The sequence below is a fragment of the Mytilus trossulus genome, chromosome 6, assembly GCF_036588685.1.
Source record: "Mytilus trossulus isolate FHL-02 chromosome 6, PNRI_Mtr1.1.1.hap1, whole genome shotgun sequence".
Classification (NCBI taxonomy): Eukaryota; Metazoa; Mollusca; class Bivalvia; order Mytilida; family Mytilidae; genus Mytilus; species Mytilus trossulus.
The window spans coordinates 45,625,278-45,650,885 of NC_086378.1; the positions used below are offsets into that span (position 1 = coordinate 45,625,278).

Consider the following 25,608-nt stretch of genomic DNA (forward strand, 5'->3'; position numbering starts at 1 on the left):
TTTTTCTGCATTGAGCGTTTTATTTATTGTTTTCACTTTTGTCAAAAAACAAACTCTAACAACGACCTTAATGTTCGTTTCGGTTGTATAAGAGATCTGTCGTAATAAACATCGTTTTCTTGTAGGCACTGTGCCAAATCGAGATCACATTCGCATACCCTTCTTCTACAAGTCTCTACTTCAAACCCTAAAAAAGAACAAGTGTAAACTCATTAAAAAAGGAAATATATTTATCTACTTAGGTTTTCGTTTCCACTTCAAGAAAAAAATATTTCTGGTAAAAAGAAAGACAATTTTTATCTTAATATTATATTAAATGAGTTTCACCATATATATACGTACACATTTCAGAAATGTGCCCCCCCCCCCCTTTTTGTTCCTTTCTGTTTGCTCCTGTTAACAGATAACAGAACTTTGCAAAGCATCTGGTTATTTATTTTCGAGGTAACACATAAAAGTTTAACCAAAAAGCAAACCATATTATGAGAAAATTAACCAACAAGTACAAAAAAAATACTTTAATATTTGGTTTGGTAGTATGAGTTTTAGAAAGAAAAAATAAACTCACCGCAGTTCAATTCTTGTCTTCTCTCGTTAAACACTAACATGAAATTAGTGTCAACTGACATGCATCCCTGCAATGTATCAATGACAATGTAGCACTCGTCATGTTCTTTGCAGCATCTAAAATTAAAAAAGTCTAATCAGTTTCAGCCGATTGAAATGAGTGTGTAAGAAAAGGTTATATCTTTGGTTAGCTGGTTGCTAGCTGAACCGTGGTCATTATTCAGTAAGGTAAACTACCCTCCTTTAAGAGTAGGCTAGTCCGATAGAAACCCAATTTATTTGTCTGTAGGACTAGGTTACTTCGAAAGAAGGGTAGTATACCTACCTAATAATGACTTCACGGTTCAGCTTACAAGCAAGATAAACAAATATATTACCTTTACCTACACATCAAATGCAATCGGCTGTAAGCATTAAATAAGTAAAGTTATGTATTGTAATAAAGAAATAAAGATTGGTTGATTGGTTGATTGTTGTTAACGTGCACTTGGGAAAATTTCATATTCAGGACGAAAGAAAGATAAAAAAATGAAGGAAGAATTTAATTGCGTGGTCATCAATAAGAAATCCTTTTTCACCGAATTTCAAGGTAATAGTATATTCTACAAAAACAATATAATTAAAGCAGAAAACACATTGAAGCTAAGAAGTTTTTATTATTGGCACTTGGTTTGTATAGACCAAAGGAAGTAGGTTCTCAACATGGAGACTCAGAGATCACATTGATAGTCCACTAGTCTAAATGCAACACATTATGACAGTTGATAAGATACTTTCGTTACACAATGTCCTGGTGACCTTCCCTCTAACCCCATATTTCGTATACGCACAGTAACCAATATTATAGTATAAATACATGACCCCATCCATGCAATTGACTATGCTGTATTCTGTCAAAAATGGTATCATGATATAATCACTCCAAGATACACAATCATTAGGGACTTATTTGATCTGAGACCACAGTTATTTCGTAGTGCATTTCTTTTAGACAATAAATGTAAATTTAAAAATCCCACCTGCGCCTTCTCAATAATATGTTTACAGTGTATTGTACTTCTTTTGAAACAAAGTATATCATAATTATAGATTACTTCATCAGCTCTCACTCAAAATACGGACAATTTTATTTTATGGGGGTCTTGATATCTTTTGACGGCTTTTAAAGTGCTAATGGTTAACCTTTTTCAGCTGAACCAAATCACTGCTTCATGTTTTAATTCATAACGCATTTTTTTTACAGTGAAATTTCACCCCCCCCCCCCCCCCTTTCCTACTTGCTAGTTGAAGCATGAAACATGAAAAAAATAAATTTGGAAGGGATGTGTAAAAAAAAAAGTGCTAATGACACACTGTCCACACTAGGGATTATAATCGGACAACGAAAATCAAAGGCCGATATTGTGTATTGTCAGACCTAATATGTCCGTGTCCTTACTTTTAGATGTTCAATCCTCTCTATAATTCGAAATTTAATCGGAAATTGTTTGGACTTGAATTTTAGATATTCTTAAAAAGACATCATAGTATTTACAAACAACATTGCACGATAGTAATAAAAATGGTATAAGATACTTGCAAAAGGCTTTAAAAGTCTTATAAATACATTAACGCTAAAATATCATAATAAATTGGTTATTTCGTAAAAGTACATATTACATTGACAATTTCGTATGCATAAATACTTTGAAATCTTTCATCCATAAAAGATCATAAAAGATTAAAAAAATCCAAACTTAAAACTAAAAACGTTCACACACAGTTAAAGACATGAGACTTTTCTTTCAAAAAAAACATTAACCTCTCCGTAACTTCGTGGCGTATGGTATGACTTCGTTGCATTTTGTATAAAAGTTACTTATTCTGAAAGAGGTTATATTTAAATCTTATCAATCCGCGGAGAAAAAAATCCCGATGATAAATAAAAAATGTAAATGCAAAAACATTGAGGTCATAAACAGTTGACCTATTGTACCTACCCGTCAATAGGGTCCATTACGGGTCCACTTCCGCCGGCCCCACAATAATTTCCATAACCAACATAAGCCGTATCCTCTCGCATGGTTGTTACTCTACCAATAAAGTTAGAAGTTGCCAAATGTGCTTTCCTTTCGCTGAAGCCATACGCCCGCAAATCTAGAGAAAATAATTGAAACTTATATACATATTTACAAATAATGGTCCAGAATCTTTACATGCCCATTAAAGTGAGCAATCTTATATTTGCGTTCCTCTTGGTATACTATTTTCAAATTGCAAACAACTACGAAGTACAGACGAATGTGCACCACAATCTAAACAAGGTAAAGAGAAAGAACATTCATAATGCAATTCTATTCTGTACAAGGGGTATCCAGATCCCATATGCACGTTCTCCATGATATAAATTTCAGGCTATAACTAACTTTTAACTTTTGAATTGTTATCTTTTAGACTTTTAGTGCTGTATTTTATCTAGGATATGATATGTTTATATTGTGCTGTCTTGAGTATCAAAGTTTTTCATTTGTTATATATTATTTATTATAAAAAAAAAATCTACCTCCACCTCTCTGTGATAAGCAAGGGTAACAGATTTTATATGGTGATCGGACGAAGCATTCATTCATTGTTCTTATTGAAAAATTGCTCAAATGTCATATATTATGGCGCTAAAACGGCCTTGTAAAATTGCTCAAATGTCCAATACCGATTTTAAACCTCTGAATTCTAAATTAGCTTGATTCTTATTAGTCTTTGCCAATCTGGTTGATAGTTATATCCTTTTTATGTTAGCATTTATTTTACAGTGACTAATATAAGTAGCAACTCATTCACGCATATGCAACTGTCATTGGTACAATGTATGATAAAACATTAAATTACAGCCATACATATTTGTAAGAATTATTTGGGCTAAAATTTACAATTTTCCAACTACTAAGATCAAATCCCATTCACTCCGTAATCTAAATAAAACTAAAATCTAAAACCCAATTCGGTGATGTCCGGCTTATTCGGAGGTTGATGACAACGTTAAAGTCACCACACTGTGACGTCACTGCACTCCCCATAGCAATATTGCTTGCCGCAACTATTGTATGTACAATATCGCACGCAAAATTTTGTTAACGATTTTAGTATATTTAGTAAGAATGGAGATCATACCATTGTCCAGACTTGGATTTATTTTGAAGCAATTCATAAAGTAAGTTCCTTTAAAATATTTTAATGTTTTGGTACGTTTCTAAATCCTTTTTAAACTTATTGGCATATAAAACGGTATGTATATGTATGTCATTTTGTTCCATTTCTAATTATATAAGCATTCGGGTAGACCGGTTACCTAAATAGATATATAATGTTGTCTTGATTTAAAAACAAAAAAAAAGGGCACTACACAGGACACAGGTAGTGGTGAAATTCATTTTGCGACATTTGAATATATGATTTATATATATACAACTCGTCTAAACATCAACCCAACAATGTTAGATCTGTAAATTTGCTTTCACAAATTTTTGGTTCTTCCCTCGCCGGGATTCGAACCCATGCTACTGTGATATCGTGACACCAAATCGCCTGCACTGCAGTCGTCCCGCTAGACCACACGATTTATATATATATATATATATATTAGTCAAATGCGTTTTGTTTAAATATACGTTTTCACTCTTTTGGTCTTTTGGAAAATGTTGTTTGTGCTGTTTTTAGACCCTTCTACAACGAAATTTGTTTGACATGCACACGTATAAAAATTGCGTTTTTTATCCAACACAGTCATAGGTTTGAACGTAGTTTTCAATTTAGACTCGTATATATATACATATATATATATATAAAGAAGATGTGGTACGATTGCTCACAAGACAACTCTCCACAAGAGACCAAAATGACACAAAATTTACAATTATAGGTAACCGAATGGCCTTCAACAATGAGCAAATCCCACAAACATCGCGGCACATAATCATAAATATTGTGATGGAATGTGGAAACTCAAAGAAGAACGAATTGCAAAATGCCATATAGCTATGTCCCATGTAACTTTAAAATCTTATGTGAAAAATAAAAGAGGAAAAAAAAGAAATGACCAACATCATAAAAGCGTAAAAAAAAAACAGCTTGTTAAGCATTCAGATTCAAGGCTATAAAATGACTGCATCATCTGTATACAAGTATATTAAGTTGTAAGGATGTAATAGTGTCCAAGACCACAAAAAACTAGTTCATTTTATTTTGTTTGAAGGATTGACAATTACAAGTGGTATGGTACGATTCTAAAGGAACACGCTAGATCAGGCTTTACTATCCACGGAATACCAGCGCCTGTATTTGTTGCAAGGAGGATGGCTTATGTTCAGGAAACAGACAATTTTGGTAACTTTCAACATATCATCTTAAGGGCTCTAAATTCCCTTATACTTCCATAAGGGTCTGGATGGGTGTCCCTCAACTATTATTTTCTCTCATCTGTAAGCCATGTTCTCAATTTTTGTTCATAGTTTCCATGATATTTTTCATTCATACTTTCCCCATTATTCTGTATGTTTTATTGTTTTCTCTTTATTCTCTTTTCTTTATATTTAAACACCCACATTTTCAATACAGTTTATATTTCAACATCCCAATGGTCTCTATTCTTTTTGTTTTGGGCTTATTATGTATTCAATCTAGCTTTTAAACCAGGTTTAAGTCACAATTTTCTCAATAAGGAAATTTCTGAACCAAGTTAGGAATATGGCAGTTGTTATTCATTTCTTTGATGAGTTTGAGCTTTCAATTATGCCATTTCATAACGGACTTTCCGGTTTGAATTTACCTCGGATTCCTGTATTTTTATTTTTTACTTTTATTTCCTTTTAATTCTGCACTTTTTGCCCATTATCATCTATTTGTAAACTGCATCCAGATCATTAAGCATTAATAATCTGGATATTAGTATTTTTTCCAAGAGAACAAAATCTTGTTTTGAAAGAAAATATACTTATATTAAACAGTTGTTCTCTTATGGCAACTACAATAAAGAACTATATTTCATGAAAAAATGCCACTGTGAAAACTCAGAAAGAATATACTACAACCTCTGCAAAACAATAAACATTTTCGATCAAATAATTTTCTCAAGAAATGACCCCTTCAGAATAAAAACAAACTATAACTTTTTAGAGAAAGGAGCTGGCACTTTAAGATAAAAGTAAATATAGCCAACACTATGCATAAGTACTCTGTCAGTAAACTAATTAAAACGAAGTTCAATTAGCTGTCATAATTCGTTTATGTCATTTTAAAGCAAAAGTGGGTCAGAAAATCTATTTGGTAAAGGGAAGACCTAACCACCAGAACACCATAAAACGTTCTCATACTTTAAACAAATCGACAAAAGGGGTGTTTCATCCACTGGATACCTTTCTGGAAGTCCATAGTGACAGCTTTATTTATCAAATATTCATAACAAAGTGGCACAGTACAATTCATTTATGTTTTCTTTATTTTTTATGGCATGTTTCTCCACTCTTTATATTCATTGCACATTATTCTCTAATTCTTATATTTAAGCACCCTATTATTTTCTATTCTTACTTTTTAGCAACCCATTTTTCTCTATTCTTCATATTTTAGTCACCCATTTTTCTCTATTCCTAATATTTGAGTCCCCCATTATTCCGTATTCTTTGTATTTAGCAGACCACAGTATTCCTTATATTTTGGCTCCCTATCATTCTCTATTATTTGTATTTTAGCACCCCGCATTATTCTTTATATTTTGGCACCGCATCATTCTTTATTATTTGTATTTTAGCACCCCACATTATTCTTTATATTTTGGCACCCTATTATTTTCTATTTTTATATTTTGTGGTCTATTTTCTGATTTTTTTTTAATTACTTCGTGTGATGGACTTTTATAGCCAACTATACAATATGGATTGTTCTCATTGTTGAAGGATGTATGGTTGCTTATAATTGTTCACATCTACCGTATTTGAGTTGTGGTGAATGAGCTTCTCATTGGCGCTAAACAACATCTCCCGGCATATATTTATTATAGAAAGCTATAAGACTAAAACACTTTAACCGATATACTGTACGGAAAATGTCAATTGTACTTATATTGATATCTAGAAATAAAGATGTTTTAATTCAGTTTTTCTAGTTATCTCCAGTTCCTGTGAACTAAATACATAATTTTACAGGCATGTTGGAAATGAAAAATTTACTAGAGCCAATATGCAATGCAGCATACTTGCTCAACAGGCAGACTCCAGATATTTCCCAGCTAAAGGAATACCAGCCAAAGTATCATTCCACGTACGTATACATTGTTGTTTTTGCGGTTTTCCCGTTTGAATGGTTTTACACTAGTTATTTTGGGGCCCTTTATAGCTTGTTGTTCGGTGTGAGCCAAGGCTCCGTGTTGAAGGCCGTACTTTAACCTATAATGGTTTAATTTTTGAATTGTTGTTTGGATGGAGAATTGTCTCATTGGCACTCACACCACATCTTCCTATATCTATTGTGTTTTTTTCTAAATCAAGGAAACACTATTTTATTCTATGTTAAAGACTGATTCAAGTTAACTATTGTGCAAAATTAACCATGAACGGAATACAATATAAGTGATTGTTTTTACGAATTTGAATTGACCAAGGAGAACAAAACCATCAAGTTATAGGTACATGATGATAACATTTCCAAATTTTGTAAAATTAGCCTCTCGTGATTTTCCACGTGGCACATAACGGCTAGATCCACCCCTGTCCCCGGTTTAGTCCCTTAATGATATTTGGTTGTCTTCTGAATACTAAACGAATGTTTTATGTGCTGTTTACAGATTTGATGCAACATATTGCAAAACAATCCTTAAAATGGAGATGGAAAGAAATAGACTAGTCAGCTCTCATAATTACTGCATAGATCAACTAAGATCGCTCCAGAAAGTAAGTTTTGTGTTGTTGATTACATTGATTTGAATGAGCTTTTCTATTCAGAGCCACTATTCAGAGCCACTATTCAGAGCCACTATTCAGAGCCACTATTCAGAGCACTTCAGATTTGTAATGGTTGTATTCCTTCATGATGAACTTGTTCAGAGTTTCGAAAACACTCAAAATTTTTGTTGGCACAATTTCATAGAAATATTGTTCGTGGAATTTTAGAAAAGGATTATTTTTTCTCTAGACTAAATCAAATAATAAGCAGTGTGTTGATTGTTATATAGAAACACGTATATATAGTTTGAGTTCAATCATGATAGGTTCAATGCATATATAGTAGTTCTTTTGTTTTAACTTTTGTTCATAACCTTTGATTGTTATAAATCATATATTCATTTTACTTCTATACGACTTCCTATAACTACCTTTGTATCTTTGTATAAGTTTGACTATAGCATATTACCACTAAGACCTGACAAACCCTATTTTTTGTATTACATGTATTAAGTTATATTATATCAAGTTATAACTGGTTAATCTTTCACAGGAATGTGGGTCCTTGAAAAAACATTGGAATCAAAGAATTTCGAAGCTTGCAACATTTGTAAGGATAAACAGAATAGAAGGAAATGTTCCAAACAAGTTAGAAAGAAAACTCAAAGAGATGGTCAATAAACAATCAAACGCTGAAGACAAATATACCACTGCTCTCACCATTTTTAACCATAATCTCAACAATGAGAAAGCCCTGAGAGGACAGCTTGTAGAGGTGAGTTGACTACAGCATAATGCATTGAGTGTGTAGCTCAAAGTTAAAAGCATTGGTTAGTTTGCTTGCTGGCTGAACCGTGAAGTCATAATTAGGTTTGGTAAACTACCTTCTAAGAGTAGACTAGTCCGACCGACAATCAAATCTGTCTGTCTGTAGAACTATACTACTCCGAAAGGAGTGTAGTATACCTAACCTAATAACCTATGACTTCACGGTTCAGCTAACAAGCAAGCTATTAAGTATCCAAAGAGTCTACCTTAACCTACACCCTAAATGCACTCTGCTGTAAAACAAACCATTTATATATATCGACTGAAATCCAGCAATCTATATGAAACATGGGCAGATAATTCAAAATTCTGAAACTAGATCGACATATATGCTTTGATAATTAATCTTTGTATACAAAAAAGGAGACCCTTCAAAAGAGCAGTGGGAATACAATTCAGTTTTGCAAAGTTGGATAAATCATCATACTTTATTTCTTCCTATAGGAGATTAATATAAGACAAAATGCAAATATTATGTACAATTATAAAGTTTTGAAATCACACAAAATTAGAAATGTCAATAGCTTAATATTTTGATTGGAAAAGTATTTACAGTTTACAGTATTTTAGAAAGGAAAATCCTTCGTTAAGGACTTCTTAACGATGTTCTGGTATTAAAATGTCATAGAGATCGTCATGGTTGTCAGGCAGAAGATCTTAGACGCTCTCGTCTGATTTTGAAACCGTTGTGTACACGAAATTGAAACTACTAGTAGTTAATTCAGTTAATCTGTTATATAGTGAAAGTCTCTGTGATTGAAGTTCTGTGTACATACATATTTGGTGGTTCAGTATATCTAGAACAAAGTTTCCACACAGTTTGCAATTTCCGCTAGTAGAGGGAGTAGTCAAGAGTTTAGCTATCTGTTTCATGGTTAAAATTCTGTTACTAATGTTTGCATATTACCAAAGGAAATCATAGTTATTGTTTTCAAATATAAGCTGTATATATGCTAGTTACGGGGCGCCGAATGGGACTCTTGTGGTTTTGTACAAAATTCGATTCTGTCATAACAAAATCATTTTTGTCTTACAAAACTATGTGCTACAGACTTGTTTTGTGAGAACTTCAATTTTGTGATGACAAAATTCATTTGTGTAGACAAAATTCATTTTTGTAGACAAAATTCATTTTTGTAGACAAAATTCATTTTTGTAGACAAAATTCATTTTTGTCATGACAAAAGTCAATTTTGTCTAAAAGGTATGCAAATATAAACATATTTGCATACAAAATTGGCTTTTGTTACCTGATATGGAAATTAAATCACAAAAGTCAATTGTGTGAGGTAAGATTCTATTTTGTGAGACAAAATTAACTTTTGTTAGACAAAATTGACTTTTGTGAGACAAAAGTCAATTTTGTCAATTTTGTTGAGACAAAAATCAATTTTGTTAATTTTGTTGAGACAAAATTCAATTTTGTTGAGACAAAACTCAATTTTGTCAATTTTTTTGAGACAAAAGTCAATTTTGTTAATTTTGTTGAGACAAAAGTCAATTTTGTTAATTTTGTTGAGACAAAAGTCAATTTTCTCAATTTTGTTAAGAGAAAAGTCAATTTTCTCAATTTTGTTGAGACAAAAGTCAATTTTGTTAAGACAAAATTCAGTTTTGTTGAGACAAAATTCATTTTTGTAACAACAAAATTCAATTTTGTAACAACAAAATTCAATTTTGAAACAACAAAATTGACTTTTATGGGACAAAATTGACTTTCGTGAGACAAAATTGACTTTCGTGAGACAAAAATCAATTTTGTTGAGACAAAAATCAATTTTGTCAATTTTGTTGAGACAAAATTCAATTTTGTCAATTTTGTTGAGACAAAAGTCAATTTTGTCAATTTTGTTGAGACAAAAGTCAATTTTGTCAATTTTGTTGAGACAAAATTCAATTTTGTCAATTTTGTCTCACATTGGTCAATTTTGTCTCACAAAAGTCAATTTTGTCAATTTTGTTGATCACATTGGTCAATTTTGTCTCACAAAAGTCAATTTTGTCAATTTTGTTGAGACAAAAGTCAATTTTGTCAATTTTGTCTCACAAAAGTCAACTTTGTGTAACAAAAGTCGATTTTGTATGCAAATTAGTTCACAGAAACCAAACTAAACTAATTTGAATACAAAATTGACTTTTGTCGCCCAATTTTCAAATTAGGTAACAAAAGTCAAGTCTGTGTAACAAAAATGAATTTTGTCATGACAAAAGTGACTTTTGTCCGCTGATAGATAATTTTGTATGACAAAATTTTAAATTTGTAGTATGATACAAATTTTGTTAAACTGAACTCATTTTTGTTGAACAAAAGTCACTTTTGTCTAAAAGGTATGCAAATATAAACATATTTGCATACAAAATTGGCTTTTGTTACCTGATATGGAAATTAAATCACAAAAGTCAATTGTGTGAGGTAAGATTCTATTTTGTGAGACAAAATTAACTTTTGTTAGACAAAATTGACTTTTGTGAGACAAAAGTCAATTTTGTCAATTTTGTTGAGACAAAAATCAATTTTGTTAATTTTGTTGAGACAAAATTCAATTTTGTTGAGACAAAACTCAATTTTGTCAATTTTTTTGAGACAAAAGTCAATTTTGTTAATTTTGTTGAGACAAAAGTCAATTTTGTTAATTTTGTTGAGACAAAAGTCAATTTTCTCAATTTTGTTAAGAGAAAAGTCAATTTTCTCAATTTTGTTGAGACAAAAGTCAATTTTGTTGAGACAAAATTCAGTTTTGTTGAGACAAAATTCAGTTTTGTTGAGACAAAATTCAGTTTTGTTGAGACAAAATTCATTTTTGTAACAACAAAATTCAATTTTGTAACAACAAAATTCAATTTTGAAACAACAAAATTGACTTTTATGGGACAAAATTGACTTTCGTGAGACAAAATTGACTTTCGTGAGACAAAAATCAATTTTGTTGAGACAAAAATCAATTTTGTCAATTTTGTTGAGACAAAATTCAATTTTGTCAATTTTGTTGAGACAAAAGTCAATTTTGTCAATTTTGTTGAGACAAAAGTCAATTTTGTCAATTTTGTTGATACAAAATTCAATTTTGTCAATTTTGTCTCACATTGGTCAATTTTGTCTCACAAAAGTCAATTTTGTCAATTTTGTTGATCACATTGGTCAATTTTGTCTCACAAAAGTCAATTTTGTCAATTTTGTCTCACAAAAGTCAACTTTGTGTAACAAAAGTCGATTTTGTATGCAAATTAGTTCACAGAAACCAAACTAAACTAATTTGAATACAAAATTGACTTTTGTCGCCCAATTTTCAAATTAGGTAACAAAAGTCAAGTCTGTGTAACAAAAATGAATTTTGTCATGACAAAAGTGACTTTTGTCCGCTGATAGATAATTTTGTATGACAAAATTTTAAATTTGTAGTATGATACAAATTTTGTTAAACTGAACTCATTTTTGTTGAACAAAAGTCACTTTTGTCGGTACAAAATTGAATTTTGAGTACAAAACTACGAGAGTCCCATTCGGCGCCCCGTACTAGTAGTCTGTTGTTGTTTATGTATTATTGTCTTTTTGTTTATTTTCTTTGGTTACATCTTCTGACATCAGACTCGGACTTCTCGTGAACTGAATGTTATTGTGTGTATTGTTATGCGTTTACTTTTCTACATTGGCTAAAGGTATAGGGGGAGGGTTGAGATCTCATAAACATGTTAAACACTGCCGCATTGTTGCGCCTGTCCCAAGTTAGGAGCCACTGGCCTTTGTTAGTCTTGTATTATTTTAATTTTAGTTTCTTGTGTACACTTTGGAAATTAGTATGGCGTTCATTTTCACTGAACTAGTATATATTTGTTTAGGGGCCAGCTGAATGACGCCTCCGGGTGCGGGCATTTCTCGCTACATTGAAGACATGTTGGTGACCTTCTGCTGTTGTTTTTTTTCTATGGTCGAGTTGTTGTCTCTTTGACACATTCACCATTTCCATTCCCAATGTTATGTACTATCTATTACATTCAAGCTTTTTTAGTTATCATCAAATTTTCTTTACAATCATGTATGTATGAAAAAAAATATGATAAAACTCGTGACATTAAAAAAGTTACCTAATTACAATTGTCTATTTCAAATTTTTAAAGTTGGGAGCTTCCATCAAAACAACTCTTATAACCAAAATGAAATCAGGAATAAATAAGTCACAGGAAGAACTGGACCAGGCTATTTTCTGGATCAATGACCACCATGGGTATGTTTATGTTCATATAATAGTATAAATCCTCAAAGTTACTAATCTAAATAGTCAGGAATGTGTTTCGTCTATTAATAGAAGAACTGAGGATAATAAAACCAATAAATGGCACAAAATCAGTATTTAATCTACAATACAAATATTCAAAAAGCAAAGAAAACAGCGCTTTTATTGTTGTTCTTCATCTCAAAGTCACAGTGAGGCCTTATACACGGAACAAGAAAAACCTCACATCTCACTTGCAACTAGCATCGATATGAGCTGAATTCTTTGCCAAATTATTTTGGAAATTAAGACTTTGACGAATAGGTCTTCAACGGTTTCGGAACTTATGTATATACATCTGCGGATTTCAAATGTTTGGCTGTGAGCGTTCCTGATGAAGGAAAATCCAGAAAAGCGCTTCGGACGCAAGAAATTATAAGACTGTGACGTGTTGTTTTCAATTTTTTTATGTGTAACATCACCAAACGGGGCCCGATCAAAAACGAACATATTGTACTGGTGTTCCTTGTAAAACAGATATTATTTCATATCGGTTGAGAATAAGATTCTCTTATTGCATAAAAAGGGGTCACATGACATTCATTAATCTGCAGTAATAAATATCATCAGTCATTAACAGAACAATACGGACCAGAAAACCGGTCGTTAATGAACTTTTACATGATATGGACCGGTGGGGCGTGGATTACGTCTGATAATGACAGTTGGGGCGTGGTTTCCGTTTGTTAATGACTGTTGGGCGTGGTTTCTCTGTTAGTGACCGGTGGGGCGTGGTTTCTCTGTTTAGAAAGATGTACCTTTTATAAAACATGTTCCTGTTTTTAATAAGTACATTTAAGTTGTTGAATTGTTTATTACATTTTTTCGTTAATTGTTAAATTAAAGAGAACTTAATTAAGAATTTTATATACTGCAAAGTTATAAAGTTATATACTGCACTAAAATGAATGGCAGTATTACTACGACTTGTCTTCACTCTTTGCTATAGAAATCGTACAACTACTCAAGTTCGCTTTAGGCGTTTTGAATTTATGAGAATTTTCCAAAACATGGTTTCTCAATGAAATAAACATAATAGTTCTTGAAAAACTGGTCATTATCGTGAAACATGGACTGCCCGTAGGACAGTGGTATTGACTGCGCCAGCGATAATGGCCTCGCCTTCGGCTCAGTCATTATCACTATCTTAGTCAATACCACTGTCCTGTGGGCAGTCCATATATCACGATAATGACCAGTTTTTCAAGAACTATTATATAAGTGAATGGTAATTGTAAATGCTGTTTTAGACTAAACAGTAGCACCCAAAGCAAAACACTGTTGTAAAAAATAATGAAAATACTGTTGTAAAAAATAATTAAAAAAAACGCATTCAAAACCAAAGATTTCAAACCCTTGTGATAAATTTGTCTAAGGCAATATATGACTAGGAATGAGATCTACGCCCCATATTGACTAGGAATGAGATCTACGCCCCAATATTATAGGGTTTAACATTAATATCTCAAATTTCTGATTGAATTTAAGTATAAATAATCTAATTAATTAAAATTATTTCGAAATTTGAATTAACTATATTGTAGTACTGTTTATTAAATTTACATCTTTACAGATTTAACTTTGTAAGAAATCAGTTGCAGTCGCTCAACATTAATGAGATAGTTGAGGCACTGTACAAGGTAACGACAGCAGCTTATGTTACCCCTATACCTGAGGTAAGTCTATTTTGAATTTATATAACACGTTACAGCTTTTTTCCTAATGCATGTAGTTTAAAGGTTTGATTGACTTCCTTTCTTGTCTATACAAATGTTTGCTCAAGTATTGTTATTAAGATTGACGTCTGCAATCAATAGATAAGCAGGGTTTTAGTTTGTAAGTATAACAAAGGTAATACAGATTATTATGTATAAAAGCTGAAGCCCAGTCTTGATGGCATTCTTATTCTTAATTAATTTAAACCTTTATACTACGTGCATTCGGAAAAAAGCTCTAAAATATCGCTTTTATTTCTTTTAAATTCTGTGTATTTCTATTACGACAACATGTTTTAAAACTAGACGTATATTTAGAAAAAAAATAGAATCAGTGACCAAGATAGATTGCAGATATATATCTATACATACTATAAAGAACTTATGTACGTAAATTTTGTCAGTAAATCGTTTTTGAAAATAAGCAATCAGTCCAGACTTTCATGCAAACAATGGTTCCACCAATCAGTGGAATTCTCTAAGACTTCTATAACACATATGAGAGATTAATGGTGAGGTATTCTTCATTTCAGTATTGTTTACACTATTTTTCTCAATTCTTCACATTTAGGAACTCAAATATACTTCTTGATTCTTTCTAATGTTATTTTGCCATTTTTCTCCTATTCCTTATATATTTTCAGTGGCGGATTTAAGGGTTGTGGTTCCAAGGGTTTGTATCCCCCTTTTTTGTTTGTGTTGATGGATTTAGTATATAAATCACCAGACAAATAGTCAAAAAAGTGTATTTCAGTTATATTCGACCCTCGCAGACTGCACTGATTGTCAGTTATAGTTAACCATCTCAGAATGAATGATATTTAGTAATAGTTAACCCTGTCAGTCTGCACTGATTTCCAGATATAGTTCACCATCTTATTCTGCACTGATTTCCATTTAAATTTTAATACATTTGTCATTTCGGTTTTTTTTTTAAAGCTGGTTATGCGGTATAGGCTTTGCTCATTGCTCAAGACGGTGCGGTGACCGATTGTGGTTAATTTCTGTGTCATTTGGTCTAATGTGGTGTCATTTGGTATAATGTGGTGTCACTGATAATCATATCATATCTTCTAGTTTTTTTATATTATAAATAACTATCTTTTTCCACACCAAGAGGGAAAATATCTCACCTGATTAAATTGTTTAAAAAACTTTCATCAAAAAGTAAATTTTCTCTTTTTTTCAAGGACTTTTTAGAAGCAACAGGACACACAGAGTTCATACCTAAGATCAAATACACTCAATGTGACTACAAGATCTTAGGTATGAACAACGGATCATACCTTAAAAGGTCAAAGAAAGACAAATCCAACCTAGTTGTCTTCGAGGAAGATAACTCTGAAAGACAAGGTTAGTAGATGGCAATGTCTGTTGACGATATGGGCAAAGCTGTTATGTGGAATATCATTTTGATAATTTTGAATTCCTGAAATCTTTCTGTACTGCAGTTTAAGTTTTTTTTAATGGCATTAATAACATAATAGAACTATTCATGCATGTTAAACGTAAGAATCAATTTTCTATTTTCGATAAAACTTTTGTGTATATGAAAAAAAACTTGGATTCTGGTATTTTACATTTCAGATGATTGTTTCTTTCCAATAAATGGCGGTGTTCGTGTAGCACCAGTCAAACGAAGCGAGGAAGACAGTAGGGGTGTTTTTAAAGTTAAAACAGGTTTGTGTGTTTAACATCTATGTTTAATGTATAGTCTTAATTGTTTCTTCAAATCATCCCCAGAGAACTTGTCAACTAAAATAGTTTAAATCATAGCATACGACATTCAAAAAAACGGCTTTTTACAGAAAATTTCTGTGACATTGAAACTGTAAATTATGATAGCCAAAATTGGGAACTAACTTATTATTATATAAGCAAGTTGCATTCTAAAATACAAAAAAAAAAAAAAAATAAACCCACGAAAATAACATTGAAAATATCCGTATCGTGATTCGTCAGAGGTCTCAAATAATTATCATTACCGTCTTTTTTGGGAAAAAAAATGAACGTGATTCTTCAAAATCAGTCGATGGTTTTGCCGTCTAAAAGAAAGTGTACATTTTATCGTCATTCACCAAAAAAAATACCGTTAACGCCATTTGGCAAGAATGTTTACCGTTATTCGTCATAAAGGTACCCCCATTATGAGCCTCGTTTAACCCATACAACAAGAAGGCAATAAGAAATGGGGAATATCCTAAAACATCTTTTTTAATTTCTGTTTATTTTCATAGGTTATCAAGTGAAGATGAAGCTATCTCTAATGAATGGAAGTGTTGGCTTCGGCTGGATAAGGAAAAGCTTTATCCACGGAGCCAAAAAATGGGGCTTCTATTTTCTATCATCAAAGGACGCTCAAAAAGTGATTGGTGAAGCATCCTGTGCTCACGAAATGAACAATTTTGCTGATTTTACCAGTTTTGACGATGATGACCATGTCACAACAGAAGAAGTAAATACGTCTATGCACCAAATAATTTCAACTTGCATAGATGACTCTGAAGACCTAATTGTTTTTTAAAGAAATTATCCTTATTTTGTTTTATAACCGATACTGCTAGCATCGACATTTTACATATCTCCTCCTGTACATTATATTTTTCTTGGGATGGCGTAATCGTAAGAGAACAATATTTTTTTTCATTTTTTTTTCATAAATTCAATTATAATTCAAGTACGTTTGTTTAATAATTTTCTAGTTTTTCGTTAGGGCTACACGACGTAAACTAATATGTCTTATATCATTTTGATCAATATTCTCATTCTCTGTCTCCCTCTCTCTCTTTGTACCACCCAAACTTCTCCCTTTTCCCTCTTTCTCTCTCTATCAAGTCTAAGCAAAAACGATGTTGTTGAATTGAAAAGTTAAGAACATCGAATAGTTAAAAGATTGATCCCTCATTACCTAGTTTTTCCTTATTTTCACTGATTTTCGTAGAGTCTCAATTCCTAAAAATAGTTAAATCATCCTCATTAAACAGTTTTCGAACGAGAAGTTTCTAAAAAAAATCTTTTAAACCGGAAATTTCATCAAATGGTATACCGATTAAATTGGACTTCAACTCAAAATCTGACAGATACATAAAATATAAATAAGTAATTTGTCACCGTATCCATTTTATTTTTACATCATCTGTGAAATGAAGCACGTCGTATTATATATACATAACTCATTCAACGTTCATTTATCTCAACATATTTGATAGAATATTTCCTATTTCATAAGATTTTATAATATTTTTAAGATATCTTTTGATTTTTTATCAGATATCATAGTTTATAAAATGTCTTATAATTTATGAGATATCTATACATTTTTTTTTATATTTACAATGTTTTTTTATACATTGTCGTCGAATTTATCAGACGTCTTATATAATTATATTTTGATTGATTGATTGTTTCTTAACGTCCAATGGCAAAAAGAATTATATAAGATAAATTAAATGATTAATTTATGTATATTTTTCTATTTTTCATTTTCTATTTATATTTGATATCTTGAATCTGATTAATATAAGATATCCTTATTTATGAATTAACATATATTTATTTATACTTTTATATCTTAATCTATATACACTATTTTTCATATCATTTATATACACTATTTAATATATTATTTATATACATTTTTTTACATATTATTTATATATATATATTTTCTTTATATTTTTATATTTATTTTTGAATTAGATATCTTATACTTCTACATGATATAAGATCTCTAAATTATTTTTTATGCTCATATACATTATTTTATATTTATATATGATGTCGGACATCTGTATTGAGATATCTTAGTGGTACCTCATCTTCGCTAGCCAAGGGTTACTATCCACTTCCCTCCTCTACACGTGGAGAGTATGGAAGTCCATCGTAACCCTTGGCTTGCGAAGATGGTGATAACTGAGATTCACAGATGTTTATTATACAAGATATCTTATAAAGTTTATAAGATATCTTATATGATATATCTTGAACGTTGGATAAGTATATATGATTGATTGATTGATTGATTGATTGATTGACTGATTGATGGATCAGTACGACGAATCAAGAATACTACGGCGTGCTTAATTTCATAGTTTGAATTAGTTCATGCAAAATTAGCCATCGTGTTTTAAATTAAAAAAAAACGGGTTTTTTTCTCTTTTCTCAACCGGAAATTAATTAGTGCAGATCTTCCGTTAAAAAAATGTATATTCTAATTATTAATTTTTCATTCATAGTTTTTCCCCGTCTTTTTAATAAATAAATAGAAAAAAAAAGATTTTTTTTAAAATTTGATTAAAGGAAAAACGGAAATAAAATCACACTATTTTTTTTCATAAATTTCTAATGGCGCTGACTTATATGGTGGTTTTATTGTCTATGGCATGATTCAGTGATATGAGACTTTGAAAAAGATACAGAAATTAAATAAATTGTTTAAAAATACTAGATAGACAATACAAGGTCCAAATAAATACTGAGTGGTGACTGGTCAAGAACAAAATGTCGACTTTCATAGTAAATGATTTAGGCATACAATCCATATTGTATCCCTATTATGACGCTGCATCTCAGCGCTGCATATAATCTTTCTACATAATTTATTCAAACGCCATCCGGCCAGGGGAGGGGTCTTTTTATCCTCCAGTTATGTATTTTAACAAAATTCCTAAGTTACATTTTCACTTCGCGAAATGTAACATTTAATACCCCCCTCTTAATATTTTTGTTCGTTCGCTAATGTGTAATTTGAATGTAGGACGACTTTTTTTCTATTTATTGTATATATTATTTTCCTTACCCACATCTGAATGAAACAGCTCACTAACATGTTACAAGTTTTCTAAATGATGTTGAAATAAAGGTTATCACATTTATGTTACTTTATCATGCTTTTTTGTATAGTTTATATCCGAAACATTTATCAACAATATTAATTACTTCAATTTGAGTTTTATTTCTGCTTATTTATTTCTGTTAATGCTAAATAAATACATTATTACTGTATATGTAAAAAAAAATACTTCAACACAAAATTACTGTATATAATAAATAAATAAATCAACACAAAATTACTGGATATGATAAATAAATAAATCAACACACTTGTACTGTTTATATGATAAATAAATACTTCAACACACTTTTACTGTTTATATGATGAATAAATACTTCAACACACTTTTGCTGTTTATATGATGAATAAATACTTCAACACACTTTTGCTGTTTATATGATCCACACAAAATTGCTGTATATGATATTAAAATATATACTTCAACACACTCAGCATTGTTTTTGTTTGGAAAACACAGAAAAAAATGATCTCGCCTTGTTCAAAACTGCTTTTGTTGTACAATTATTTCCTGATATGGTGACCCGCCGTGACCGCATATTTTTAGTATCTAGCATTTGTGATTGGTGCATTTTTATATATTTTACTGATTTATGAATACCCATCGAACACCTAAAGAAGGCAAAATTTCTCTTTCTCAAGTTAAGTAATTTGTAAAATATGTTGGAATATGAAAAGTGTAAGGTATAAAAATAACTTACATCAAATGTTTTACAGTCATTTTAGACATATATTATATACAACCTAGAAATGCAAGATAAGCTAAACATATTAAAATAGGTCCTAGACCTCTTTTTCGATATATTTGTGATTTAAAATATGGCGGGAAAAGGCTGACTCGGACTTTTACTTTATGTTTGCATTGGTATTATTTGGGTCTCAAAACAAAAGAAAGAAAATCAAGAATCCTCTAAAATTTTGGTAAATGGCTTTTCATGAGCTATTAAGTCTTAAATGAAAAAAAAAATGGGTGATATGGGGCAAAATATTTTACATTGTATTGTATGGAAAAACACCAAGAAGTCCGAATATTTCACACTTATTCAAAAACATCACCTTAGAACATCCTTAAGTCTTTGAAAATTGTTAAAAAAGCACCAGCCTGAAATGAATTCAGGAGAAATTGATCCCTGCTATTTTTGGTAATGACATCAAGAAATAAGCGGTCAGGATTTTTTTTATATATATTAATTTTGTTCACTTGAAATTTTGAAATGATGAATTAGAAAAGAAAGACAGATGGGTATCCATCAATGACACAACATCAGTATATGACCAGCAACAGCACAAACAAGGATATATTGTTGTACGTTATCTCTAAATCACAATGTAGACTTCGAAACGGAGAAAACACTATCACCTCTAAGCAAGTTTCAGACGGCCCCTTCTACCGATATGAGCGGAATTCTATGCAAAAAGACGTTAACACCACAACTGTGTATAGAAGAACAAAGACATGGAACAATTCCAATGAGATAAATCAGGCAAAGATATCAATAAAACTGAGAATGGTAACGTAATCAAGAGACATCAACCCGAAGCAGCCCAAGGCCGAATGAGATAAAATAAGATATTTTTATTCCAATTAAAGGGCCCATGAAGAGCAAAGCAATTTATTACAATCATTTTTATAATTGTTACAATAATGAAACAATAATGACACAAATCGTAAACATGAATTTAACTATTTCTGAGATGTTTATCTACAACCAGAATATGTACTGTCAAAAGTGTGCCAAATATATATATATATATATATATATATCAATATTTAGACGACCACAGGGCAAATAGATCGCATATTTTAGTTTGCTGACGATAGTGATATCCTTCACCTGGAATTTCCGTGCTCTTCCGAAAATTACATATAAAATTTCAGTGCATTTCCGAAAATTACACATAGAATTTAAGTGTTTTTTTCCGAAAATTACAAATAGAATTTGTGTGCTTTTCCGAAAAATTACATATGTGTTTCAGAAAACTCCATTTAAAATGTCCGTGCTTTTCCGAAAATTACATAATTAATAGAATTTAAATGCGTTTCAGAAAACTCCATATAGAAATTCAGTGCATGCTTTTCAGAATATAACATATACAATTCAGTGCTTCGATTCAGAAAATTACACATATAATTTCAGTGCTTTTCAGAAAATTAACTTCCAATAAAATCACATGACTGTTGCAATGCACTGTTTTCTATTAACAATCAAGTTGAGGAGGATGCCCATCACATCCTTGATCGAATTTCAGTAGATGTGCAAATCTAATAGTTTTATTTTAAGTTTGTTCTGATGTGATTTTAAATTTGCATGGGATACTTCACATGTATATTTGTTCCACGAAGAAAGTATATTTAGTACACGAAATCATTTATGGCAGTATTGGGATAAATCGCAGTTATACACTATAAAATCAGCCAACAGTCAAACAAACTAGAAACAATTTTAGTAAAGCGAAAGTTTTTTGAGCAGTATACAATACTTACCTACATACAGCAGAATCAGAATTAAAACAAACCCTGAACGTGACAGCATGCTGTTTTAATCTGTAGAAATATACAAAATTTATAGTCTTATATTTATATGGAAGAAATATACGAAGGAACAATGAGTACGGTCCAATTAATATAAAGTACCCCACGAATAATTCATATAATCAATATTTCTTTTCATGCCAGTCAAAACTTAAATGTGAATCCGTTAACCATTAATTCAAGAACTAGCTTATGGAACAATGTAACTAAAAAATTATCAAAGCACAAGTAATACTAAAAGACACCTAAATCACACTTTTGAATGTTATGGTGAGTAACTAACATACACACAAAATTTCTTGGAAACAACATCATTCAAAACAGAAATGCAAGAATCATTCAAACAATTTATGAAAAAGTCATTCATTTCGCAAATTTTCAGTAAATTTATCAAGGGGAGGTAACACAAACATTATAAATGCAATCCCTTTGATAGAGATACTAAACTAACAGCTTTTAAAATAATTAGACACGCTCCTGTGATGTATACGTAAGATAAGAATTTGGCAGTTATCCTTAATAGAATAAAATAGCTTAGAGATAAAAGAAACACTTGATTTGAAAGAAATATATATATATGTCAGACATACATCCATGCTACTACAGTATTCTATGTTTGTCGTGTATTGAGTCCTAATAACTATGTTTAATATGTATATAAAAGAAAATGTTAGGCAGATATACAAGCAAGTATACTTCTGGAAAACTTGATCTCAATATCATAGCATAAGGTGCAGAGTTTCTTTGTTTGATAGATAGAAAAATCCTTTGTTCTATACATGTATTGACAAATTATCATATATTCTTTATTCAAATGTACAATCTTACTAATATCTGCCATTATGTCTCGGAAATTTGCAGATTTAAGCAAAGGACTAAAGACCATTTGTGCTATAGCTATTTTATAATCCAGGGGTGGTGTTCTCGAAGGTATCCTAAGATTCGTCCTAAGTCATAAATAAGACCGATTTTAGGATGGACTTAAGATCGACTTAGGACACTCTTAAGTTGTGTCTCGAAGCTCTCTCAGACTAATCTTATGTTAGGACGTCCTAAACATTTCCTAAGTCGAAATTTTTAATCTTTACAGTAATTTTTTGATAAAACATATTTTAATGACGAAATTATTTAACAAAATTGTTTACGAATTTTATAATAACATGTACAGAATTAAATGCATAATTACCAATGTAATTATATGAAAAAGGATTGTTATTTAAACTTGAAAACAATTTGTTTTGAAATGAAAATTAAATTTGTTGTGTAATTGTATCGTGAAACACGAAATTCAAAGTTTAAAATCATGCACAATTTCTTTATATACGAGTTAATAACCGATGGTGCGTTTCATTTCATGTTCATTTTCACGTAAAATAATGAGCAAAAAGCGAAATCCAAACATTATTACACTAGGATGAAGATAGGATGCTCTTAAGACACCTTATTGGGTGTCCTAAAGTTAGGACGAAAAATGAGATATATCATAAGTTAAGAGAGCTTCGAGAACACGACCTAGGACAAAGACTTGTCATAAGATAGACTTAGGACACGTCCTAATCCTAAGATAGCTTCGAGAACACCACCCCATGATGATGATTCAACAGCTTTTAGTTCTATTCACAATATCCACATCCAAACATTTGGACTGTATAATTTAAGTTTCTAGAAAATCGCCAACCGAGTAATACTATTAAGTGAACTAACAATTTCTTTTATCAAAAAGAGAAGATATCTTGAAAATAAATCTTCCTGTATGAGGCTATAGATGGGGTCCTTGGTTTCTTTATTTTATACATTCTTATGGCATTTTTTTTCTCTGTTCTTTATATTTCAGCCTGCCATTCGCTCTACTCTATTTTTTTGGCCTATGTTTCTTAATTCTTTGTGTTTATCTCTTTATTCTGAACCGTTGGCTTTAACTCATTATTCTCTTTTCTGTAAACCCCATCCAGACCCTCTTTAATTCTGTAATTCTAAAGAGAAAACTAAGACAAATTCTTATTTGAAAGGATGTATTATATGTCTTCCTGTCTTCCTCAAGGGTAATTTATTCAAAAACACTGATCTTGTAATTTCAAGGCTATGCGTACTACAGTTATATATAATGATTTCTATAGCAGAATATAACATATTTTAAAGAACATAAAATTTACAAGGAAAGCAACCCCATCATTTACGATTAATTTTTGGGTAATCATAAATCAAATTGTCCGTCAACTATGTTCGAAATGTGTATCCGCAAACCCTCCTTAATCATAGATTTTATTAAAAGTATATCTCTTTATATTTTTTCCCGGGGTGTGGGGTCTCATGGCTATTTAAGACTTTGAATAATTTGAGTATGCATCTATGAAATGAGTATCTTCCAGTGGCGGATCCAGAAATTTTCATAAATGGGGGTCCACTGGCTGCCTAAGAGGGGGCCCGATTTCGTCACGCCTCAGTAATTTCCTATAAAAGCAACCAAATTTTGTTCTCAAAAGGGGACCGGGCCCCCTGCCTCCCCCCTAAATCCGCCTGTGTCTTCAAAACATCACACAAAAAAGTAAATTAATAAAGTTTATTTTGTAACTTGAAAAAGGAAATTCCTTAGGATAAAAGAAGTATACTCTTTAATATTTTGGTAAATTATTTATTTGTTCACAAACAAAATAGTGATGAGTTCTGTCTAACCAGTCCTAAAACCATCCCACCTCCTTTTCCATCGTGCCAATATTTTTTTATTTCTTTCTCAAGTTATTTATCAAGTTTGGTTTTATACAAAAATCAAAACCGATTTAGTTCGTTAAAATTTGAATTAAAATTATGTGTATACCATTGCTTTTTATTGTCAACTAATTTAAAAGAAACATATTGCCCTCAACTTACATAAAATAATTTTTGTTTTAGTACTCTTTTTAAATTTAAGTTGGAAAAGAAAAATGATTTAAATAACGTGTCACTGCATGACCTCTGGAACATCCATGATTGAAAACCTATTTTATCAAAAGCTCTAAAAAAAAAAAAAACAATATTTGGAATAGAAATTATTAATAAAACGAGGTGTGTGTAATGTACGTTAATAAACAGCAACCCAACCACACAGAGAAAAAAATATGTATCTATTTTTTCTGGAAAAATATCTGTATTTTATATTTGAAACAGAAGAAATTTCTATATTCAAATTATTGTTCTATAATTTTACTATACCCTCATGCAACCACTTGGGGGTGACGTATGCATGAAATGGTCAACGTTCTAGAAAATTTGTTAAATAGTATACCAATTTAAATTCCTTTATTTAAAGAACGAAGAAGATATGAATAGTCCTACCTCTATTCCTCACAGCTGTATGCAGACTGGTAGACCTAACTTGAAAGGATATGTAATGTCTTCCTCAAGGGTGATAATCAATAGGTCATTCCAAGTATAGCGATCACCTGGTAATTTCAAGTACAGGCATACTAACTAATATCTGTAGAGGAATAGTCTTGAAGGTCCTCAATTGGAAAATCTTTTAATATTTTTAAATTTTACTATTGGATATATAACAAATACCAATACTTTTATTTATATTGACAAGTGAAAAACAGTAACCATGTTAAGGACATGGCATCACAGGTACATATTAAACAGTAAGAAAACTTAATTTAACTTCTTGAACGTTTAAGAACTAAACTACTAATAGGGACCTAATAGCAATATAACTTGATTCTTAAAGGTACTTATTGTGATGTAAAATAAACCTATATAATTATTTCTGAAAAATGCTTTTGTTTGTCAACAGAGAAGTTTAAAAAAAAATGTAATAAAGATCAAGGCAGTACCGAATACTGACCTGGCAATTAAAAAAACAAAGATGACACAAAATCAGTACATTCGCATCAAAACGAAATGAAATGCTTCGCTTAGCGCAGCCTGATACGACCGAAAAGGTCAGCCCCTGAAATGG

General features: G+C 31.1%; 2 protein-coding genes across 2 annotated transcripts; one reads left to right on the forward strand and one right to left on the reverse strand.

The window, feature by feature from the left end:
* Window positions 1–25,091, reverse strand: LOC134723445 (basic phospholipase A2 homolog 1-like). Its single transcript, XM_063587058.1, has 5 exons — window positions 24,990–25,091; window positions 21,630–21,689; window positions 2,547–2,703; window positions 569–684; window positions 1–187 (listed from the first exon to the last, which is right to left on the reverse strand). Exons 2-5 carry the CDS (start codon window positions 21,676–21,678, stop codon window positions 42–44), a joined length of 468 nt encoding a protein of 155 aa, XP_063443128.1. The 5' UTR covers window positions 21,679–21,689; window positions 24,990–25,091; the 3' UTR covers window positions 1–41.
* Window positions 3,636–16,978, forward strand: LOC134723444 (uncharacterized). The gene is made up of 10 exons (XM_063587057.1): window positions 3,636–3,754; window positions 4,796–4,926; window positions 6,744–6,858; window positions 7,382–7,487; window positions 8,032–8,253; window positions 12,423–12,529; window positions 14,151–14,253; window positions 15,483–15,645; window positions 15,880–15,972; window positions 16,530–16,978. Exons 1-10 carry the CDS (start codon window positions 3,648–3,650, stop codon window positions 16,814–16,816), a joined length of 1,434 nt encoding a protein of 477 aa, XP_063443127.1. The 5' UTR covers window positions 3,636–3,647; the 3' UTR covers window positions 16,817–16,978.
* Window positions 25,092–25,608: the final 517 nt, after the last annotated feature.